The sequence below is a fragment of the Priapulus caudatus genome, unplaced genomic scaffold, assembly GCF_000485595.1.
Source record: "Priapulus caudatus unplaced genomic scaffold, Priapulus_caudatus-5.0.1 Scaffold439, whole genome shotgun sequence".
Lineage (NCBI taxonomy): Eukaryota > Metazoa > Priapulida > Priapulimorpha > Priapulimorphida > Priapulidae > Priapulus > Priapulus caudatus.
The window spans coordinates 199,799-208,669 of NW_014577500.1; the positions used below are offsets into that span (position 1 = coordinate 199,799).

An 8,871-nucleotide genomic window follows, 5' to 3' on the forward strand; every position below is an offset into this window, starting at 1 on the left:
AATGCAACTTAAATCAAACAAAAACCGCCCAAAGCTGTTTGCTTGAAATTATGTCTATCTATATTTGTTCAGCCATGTTATGGCGCACGCACGAGCAGACGTACACGCGCACGCACACGCACGCGTGGGCACAAACACGCACAAACAAACATGCGCTTATTGTTCACCTGGTGAATAAATATATAAATATTGCGCTAATTTATAAATGGCAGTGCGCACGTAGTATGACACGCACACACTCCCACACACGCACACACACGCGCGCACACGCACACACGTGCGCACGCACGCACGCACGCACGCACGCACACACACACACGCGCGCGCGACACACACACAAATATATATATATTGTCTTGCATCAATATATATATTATCAGAGCTAATAATACCTAATAATCAATAGCTAATAATAAGGTAATTATTAGCTCTTGATATTATTATATCATTCGGCTAAAAATGCTCGCTGTTGTATTGCGCGCGGCTGCACACCTCGTGATAATTTCAATAGAATGCACGCACTAAGACGTAAATAATATATAACGCTCAAGATTATGTAGTCGTTGTCAGGAGCAGTCCACAATGTGTTTATATAGTGTGTTATTGCCCGGACTGCCACGGACTTGTAACTTTCTTTTCGTGTCGACCGTCTCGCCATCTCCATCTCTTTCTGTCCGTGCGTGATGTACAATATCACTATATATACAATGTATGTATAGTCCGTTATTGTCATTTCATTGTCATTAGGCGCGTTCACACTGGCGGGAATTAGCGGGATGCAAATCTCGGTTTTTGCATCGCGATCAAAATACCGAGATTTTTACAAGTGTGAACGCAAAAATCTCACTGCATCACGCAGCATCTCTCAGCATCTCTCAGCATCGCGCTGCAAATCGCACTTTTGACTGTGATTATTTGGAATTAGCGCGATTAATTGCACCGCGGCGTGTGTGTGAACGCTCGCGCAAATAATCCCGGTATTTTCTATCCCATCATTCCAAGCGATCGTATCAACATCCGGCAGTGGCATTAGCTTTCAAAAACAGTGATATTACACAAATATTTATTTTACATCTTTTTAATGCATAATTGCACTAATGCGTAATTGTTAATCATTACCAACCAACCCCCCCCCGCCCGCGACTATAGTTTGAACGGTATAAGAACGGCCGAAGAAATACTCTTGCCAGTCAACGGTGACCGACGCACGAGCGCCTCTCTGCACGTACATTAATATTGCATAGCGGGAAACCCAGGGCGTGGTGCTGCGAGCAAAAGTGAATAGCATAGACCGGATTTTACCATGCACACGTGCTCTCAGCCTCCCGGCTCCGGTTTGAACGCATAAGAACGGCCGAAGAAAACGGTCGAAAACACGTTACAGGGGCGTGTACAGATTTGTACCAGGGGGGTCTAACCCTAACCAAACCTGGCGAGCACACGAAGGGGGGTCTGGGGCCTCTCCCCCGAAAAATTTGAAATATAGACACCCCTCAGATCGTTTTCTGCGCGAGCAGGGGGGGGTCCCGGAGTCGACCCCCTGGACCCCCCCTGTACACGCCCCTGGTTAAATCGCACACAGTCATCAGGAAGCCCTCGTTCCACCAGCCACCCACCGTACTACTATACACGCTGACTGAGTATTGTGCACCGATTGCGCAACCTCGCACGAATTTTTCTCTCCCTTTCTCGCTCCCGATCTCCAGGGCAAATAATTGGAATTTTATCCCACTAGATGTCGCCACTCTGTTATTTTGGCGAAAACGAACAGTACTGTCAGACCAAGGAGTCAGACTCAGACAGCCTAGCCTGTTTACATGTTGTATAATGTTGTCGTGCGTGTGAAGTGAGGGATGCTTTATACGATATAAATCTATATCGTTTACTACATTTGTATGACCTATTAATCTTTAAGATGGGCAACGGAAAGCGGCGTAGAAAGGATCAAGGTAAAAAATGTGAAGCCGTTGTAGAAATACAAACGAATGTAATGAATGGTGGCCTTCCAGTCGTGGAGTCACATGTGTGGAGTCAAGAGAGTATACTGAAATGCTGAAAACTTCGTTCTACTTCTAATGTATCATATTATAATCAATGATCAGAAATCTCTTACTCGTGGTAACCCGTGCCATTTCTTTCTGCGTATCAGAGGCGCCGCTTTTTCTAAAATTATAAAATTCGATCATGGCCATAGTGCTTGCAGTTGCACTGCATGTGTGATATGTTCGTATCGGTATTGTCTATTGCTACTGCTGAGTACTGGTATATTGTGATAGTTATGCTTGTTGAACCATTAAGATGCAGCCGTAGTACTAATAGTACAAAAAACAATAATGCTACATAGAATAGTACTACAAACACTGCAGGCATTACCATACCCCACTTATTTGTAATTTTACTATTAAAAACTGGGTACAAATGAATGGAATAAGACAATTTTTATCTCCGCCCAACGGAGTTGGAGGAGGTTATGTGATCGCTCTTGTGTGTTAGTGTGTTCGCGCGATCGATATTAGCGCGTCGAGTCAGCGAGCCAGCCAGCGAGCGAGCTCGTAACACATACATGTTACAAGCTGGCAGAGGTATGCACTCTCCGTGAGTGCCCTCTGTCTAGTTGTTAATGTTTTGTAGATAATAATGCTAGGAGTTCAAAGCAAGGCAAATATGATGCAGACTATGTTGAGGATGACGATGATGCAAGAGAAGAGGATCATCGTCAGGTTTGCCACAACAAGCTGGGAGAGATCAACCCGGCAAAAATACACGATCTCGTCGCCGGCTACATTGTCAAAACGAAACAGCTTCGCAAGCACGAGATTAAGAAAGCTCTCGGCCTCTCCGGCCCCTCGAAGGAGAGGTCCTCCGCAAAGTCGAAATCGCACAAGAAACACTCGACGGCGCTGAGGTGACGATGAGCGGCGAGTGGCGCCACCTGCCGGCGCGCAGCAGGGCGCCGCGGGGCGGGGCGACGTTCGTGACGACGTGAGTGACGGGTGCGCACCGATGCGATTGGTCGTGTGTGCGTGACGAGACGTCGTCGTCTTTCCCACAGCTTTGCGTTCGTGGAAGTGTCTGTGAGATGACTCAGCTTTCGTACTTATGCGTGATTGTGTACAGATGTGTAAGTTATTGATTTTAATGCACCGGATGAATACACCGATGCAGCCGGCTGCCAACGCTGCCACCTCGCTACGGAAATATACTCTAAATCGTTATGTCAGACAGAGAGAGAGAGAGAGAAGGCCAACAGCACATTTTGTAATTGCAGTCCTTTCCGAGTGGAAAGATTCCTGCGTTGCGATCGGTATGCTTGCTTTCAAACTGTGTTGCTCTAGTGAGTAAAGAATCCATCACTGACAGAAGTCGTTCAGTACGTGGAAACACACTGCGCGTGCAAATACCCATTTGTAACAGATCTGACAAGCGGTGCCATCTGCCGGAGAAAAAGATTAAGAAATTGTTTTAAATATCAGCCCTGCACATTGTTATTCAATTGTGTTGTAGGGTGGAGATTACTACACAGATGGGTCTATTGTAATCTCCTTGTGGTATTGAAAGTTTGCTGCAAACAATTGTTAAATTGTGTGACTGTACAAAGTAGCAAATGTTATGTGTTGTTGATTATTTTTTTGCAAATACTGTGTAAAATAGCAGCTGTACAGTAGTATAGTAAGGACGTTGTATGCTTCAAGTAGCCATAACTTCACCATTATAACAGGTGTTACTAATTTAAGCAAAGCAAGTGTCTGTTGATTGCATAACTAATAAGTATTCTGAAAATGGGCGATTTTGTGTGGAGTCGAAGTAAGTTAATAGAAACGTTAAACTGTATGCACTGTAAAGGCGTTTGTGGTTATTTTTTCCACATTCGTCGTTTTCTGTTGCAGAGAGAACGGTTTCTATGCGGTGATTTTGATTGTGTAATTGGAAAAGAATGTGTTTTATAAGAAATTCAGCATAGGAATAATCATTTTGATTAATGGCCTAAAATTGGATACCAGTGATCAAGTAAACATATATTGTACTATTTGTATGTCTTCCTTCCAATATTTTTATTTTCTCTCTCTATTGTTAATGTTTTGTAGATAATAATGCTAGGAGTTCAAAGCAAGGCAAATATGATGCAGACTATGTTGAGGATGACGATGATGCAAGAGAAGAGGGACCAGGTAACATCGTCGGCATATTCTTAATAACTTATAATACGATGTGATGAGTACAATGTGATAAAACTTATGATCAAATTTCAATGCAGTTAGAACGTGAGCATTCAACAAGTTCTTAGGACATGTTTTATGGACAAAATAAACCATATGATAGTCACTTGCCATGCATTATTATACTTTCTGACAGCAAACTTTGAATAAAGTATTTCGCAGCTCTCTTCAAAATGAAATTGTCATTTGCAATTTTCTAGGTAAAAATCACGCTTATCTGACTGTAATGATGCCATATATTTTCATGCTAACTTGTACAATCTTATATATGATGCATTTTGAATACCACATAGAAAAAACTCTGCCAAAGTCGGCCCTTGCTCAAGTGAATGACGTGGGATCTGAAGATAAGTTTGGAGCGAAGGACTTTCGAACACAAATGATGTTAAAACCTGACCATGCATCACGCCCTCTGTGGCTGGTAACCCATACCATACTGCAATTACTGTGATCATATTATACGTGCTATTGTTATTGGTATTAGTATTGAAGCTTAGAGTATACGGTACAATCGTGTATATACTATAGATTCAATTGTAGTTCGAATTTTCCTTACATTGTCAAAATTGTTATAGAATTGCATGGTATTATGTGTGCTAAATTCTACACAGTTATATATTTTCCTTTCCTCAACTAATGCTGAACATTTCATATGTATTTGCAGTCTCCTGATGGTCACATTTTCCTCGAGTCTTTCTCGCCGGTCTATAAACATGCACACGATTTCTTGATAGCAATCTCAGAGGTAAGATCCATGAGCGCACTTCTTTTAGGTACATCGTTATTTATTGACAAATGCTTCAGCAGAAACTGCTAGCAGGGTTTGAAATCCTAACGGGCCCGCGGGCCCGATGCCCGTAGGTTAAGGCTCGGGCCTAACATTTATAATACTAGCAGGCCCAACGGGCCTGTAGAAAATCCACCCCCAGCATGCAACTAGCAGCATGCACTAGTGATCTCAGCACCGGATTCATAAATAACCACAAGTGCATACGCTGAAAATTTAGAACACCTCATGCACAACTTTAGTTGGCATTCAAGAAACGTGCATGCATGGGATGTTTCAAATTCAGTTTCAAACTCAAATTTCAGTCTTTTATTTAAAAAAAAAGAAGCTGCGTTATCCGGGGAATGATGCGGGCCTGTAATTTGCCTGGCAGCCCTGTAAAATCCCTTACCTACAGGCCCGGTGGGCCTGTAAATTATCGAACTAATTTCTACCCCTTGGCTAGCTTGATTCGTGGTTATTCAGCGCATCGTCTGGACTTGTTTTCTGCTTGTTTTTTTTCCTCTAGCCCGTCTGCCGACCGATACACATACACGAGTACCGCCTGACGGCGTATTCTCTGTACGCTGCGGTGTCGGTTGGTTTGCAAACGAGCGACATCATCGAGTATTTAAAACGTCTGAGTAAGACCAGCATTCCTGATGGAATCGTGGAATTCATCAAGTTGTGCACAGTGAGCTACGGCAAGGTGAAACTGCTGCTGAAGCACAACAGATATTTCGTCGAGAGCCTTTTCCCAGTAAGTTTTATAATGTATGAGTTATTGGCAAAAGACAGTATATGTCTAGCACATAGTGCATGTTGACTATTGAAGCGAATGCAAGCTTTTCATGCATGGGTAATTGCATCGTGAAATTCAAAAGCAATAGTCAAAAAGTGTGTTTGAAATCAATAGTTATGTGTATCAAGAGTGAATAAAAATGGAATTGTTGGTACGTTGTATATTGCTACTGATGGTAAAGTTTGAATTTCAGGCGTCGTCATGAAAAATGAATCTTTAATCATGCTTGCTTACAGGAAGTGATACAGAAACTGCTGAAGGATCCCATGATACAACAGTGTCGACACCGGCCGACCGGCGAGGAAAACGAGGATGAGCTTGTCATGTCAAAAATCACTACAAAGTCTGCACTACAGGTTTGCCCTTACACTGTGATTTCACATGCATGCAATCGAGCAATCCCAAACAATCAATCTCGTATCAAAATCTTTATTTGGTTGTAACAGGGTAGAGATGCATCTCCATTGTACTCATGCATGATGTGTGATAGGCATTCCATTTAGCTGTTCGTGTGGAGTTGTTTGAACTTTCTATCTAACTTCTTCTATGTAAGCATAATATATAAACTTCATCAAAATTTACCTCCTTGTGCTATCACAATAATGCAATTTTCTGCTCAGAAGAAGTCATGGTACATGGCCATGGAGCCTCACCATGGATCCTTTAGCAGCGTGTTGACTATAAAGCGGGGGACAAACCATGCGAATTTATTCGCACGTCCGCAGCGATTGTAAAATCGCAGCGAAATTTGCATGGTGTGCCCGCTCAAGCGCAGGCGAATTTTATCCGCACCGATGTCAAACATGTTTGATATTTTCGCTGCGGACATGCGGACGTGCGAATATAGACTGGTACCCGTCCCTTCTCACAAGCTCGATATAGGCCTATATCAGGCTTGTGAGAAGGGACGGGTACCAGTCTAGTTCGAATAATGGCCAATTGTTATAATGCAGCGAATCATTGATCAGTATGCTAATCACGTGACCACATGACTGTTGGAGCCATAGTGGAGCTGTGTGGCGCCAGTAGATCGCGTGTCGTGTGTACGCTGCGGACGTGCGAATAAATTCGCATGGTGTGTCTGCTCAATTATCGCATGCAGGTGCGAATATTTTCGCCGCGATGTTCGCTGCGGATATGATCGCAGCGGACGTGCGAATTAATTCGCATGGTGTGTCCCAGACTTAATACTCGCCTACAGTTGGTTATATTATGGATTAGATTTATTATATTCTTACCTACAGTTGAAGAACAAGTCGCGAGATGACATGTCGACAGGAGCTGCTGCTCCAAGCAGCGCAAACAATGCCGATGACCAGAAGGAGAAGAAGGAAGGAGAGCAGATCCCCGAGGACATCCACGACTTTTACGAGAAGCTGGACAAGGAGGATGAGGACGACGAGGCTGAGGGAGCGCAGACGGTCGCCTTTGAGATACAGCAGGATCAGATAGAGTGCCTGCAGCGAAGGTGATGACACTTACTTGTCGTTTATCAGGAAAATAATGCTAATGTTTGTCAGCGAGAGAAGATGTCACTTGTGGGTGAGGTGGAGGTGCATTTGAGAGAAAGGGAAACCGGTGTGATCGCATGCTGGTGCAAACATGATTGTACAATCAACATTAACATTGACATGTATTATACAGTGATCTATTACATTAGGGAAAATAACCTATTAAAAATTGTTTTTAGGGCTTTCGTGGTAATTTAAAAGTATTTTTCAAAATACTATGCTGACAATGTCAAAAAGTTCTTGTATTATGTTGGTGCTAAAATACATTTATACTTGTGTTGGTTTCTAATTAATTGTTCCTGCATATAACTTATATTCAAAATAACATATATGTTACGCAGTTATGATATTTAACGGTGGTAAAAATGTTTATTTCTGCAGATGTATAGAACTAGAATACCCTCTGCTGGCAGAGTATGACTTTAGAAACGACACAGTCAATAAAGATTTGAAGTAAGTGTTAGAGAATGCAATCAGTTAGAGAGTGTATTATGTTACAGTTATCCTAATATATAAACTTATTATGTTTAATACCATACATTTATATTTTACATACATATTACATTTGTTCATCAATAATATGATTTTTTTAAGCTTGTAAAGTTTTTTCTTCGTGATAATATGGAATATGGAGTATGAAAAGTTTAGTTTTGGAGTAGTTTGATTCTAAATTCTGACTGTATGACTGAATGCATTGAATAATCGACAATTTTGCGTTTTGCAGCATTGACTTGAAGCCAACAACAATACTCCGACCCCACCAGGAGAAGAGCCTGAGAAAGATGTTTGGAAATGGGCGTGCGAGGTCAGGGGTCATTGTGTTACCCTGTGGTGAGTACGTGCAAATGACGTCTTGAATCTAAGGAGTCAGCGTTGCCGATATGCTGAAATTTAAAACGAGAAAATCGTGATTACACGTACCCAATCCAACTGATTTTTACGTGGTGATAAATTACATTTGATATCTAAATTGACGGTTTCCTGCAAATTATGAAAGTTCAATGACTCATTCTTTTACATGCAGTTATATAAAATTCCAACTATATTTTCTGCCATATTGTTTATATTATGTCATCCTGCTGTCACCCTGTCACTATTAACAGGTGCTGGTAAAACACTGGTGGGAGTTACTGCTGTTTGCACGGTGCGCAAGCGAGCGCTGTGTCTGTGCACTTCGGCCGTCGCCGTGGAGCAGTGGAGGTCGCAGTTCAAGATGTGGTCGACCGTAGACGACAGCATGATATGCAGGTTTACCGCCGATGCCAAGGACAAGCCCATAGGTAACGCGCTTACATACATACATGTGTACTTACATAGGTAACGCGCTTACATACATACATGTGTACTTACATAGGTAACGCGCTTACATACATACATGTGTACTTACATAGGTAACGTGCTTACATACATACATGTGTACTTACATAGGTAACGCGCTTACATACATACATGTGTACTTACATAGGTAACGCGCTTACATACATACATGTGTACTTACATAGGTAACGCGCTTACATACATACATGTGTACTTACATAGGTAACGTGCTTACACGTGCGTGGCAGGTTGCTGAAC

The 8,871-nt window shown here is 42.3% G+C and overlaps 2 protein-coding genes across 2 annotated transcripts in view; both read left to right on the forward strand.

The window, feature by feature from the left end:
• Window positions 1-8,871, forward strand: part of LOC106810416 (PHD and RING finger domain-containing protein 1-like) — a 62,160-nt gene that overhangs the window by 50,954 nt on the left and 2,335 nt on the right. Inside the window, exon 14 of the mRNA XM_014813767.1 lies at window positions 2,721-4,070. Within this exon, the coding sequence (XP_014669253.1) occupies window positions 2,721-2,909 (189 nt within the window). The 3' untranslated portion in view covers window positions 2,910-4,070. The remainder of the gene's footprint in view (window positions 1-2,720; window positions 4,071-8,871) is intronic.
• LOC106810417 (TFIIH basal transcription factor complex helicase XPB subunit-like) overlaps window positions 4,090-8,871 on the forward strand; it is a gene marked incomplete in the record, with an annotated part of 21,984 nt that continues 17,202 nt past the window's right edge. Inside the window, 9 exon segments of the mRNA XM_014813768.1 lie at window positions 4,090-4,169; window positions 4,511-4,638; window positions 4,882-4,962; window positions 5,513-5,743; window positions 6,022-6,141; window positions 7,030-7,253; window positions 7,678-7,749; window positions 8,021-8,127; window positions 8,400-8,576. Of these exon segments, the coding sequence (XP_014669254.1) occupies window positions 4,597-4,638; window positions 4,882-4,962; window positions 5,513-5,743; window positions 6,022-6,141; window positions 7,030-7,253; window positions 7,678-7,749; window positions 8,021-8,127; window positions 8,400-8,576 (1,054 nt within the window).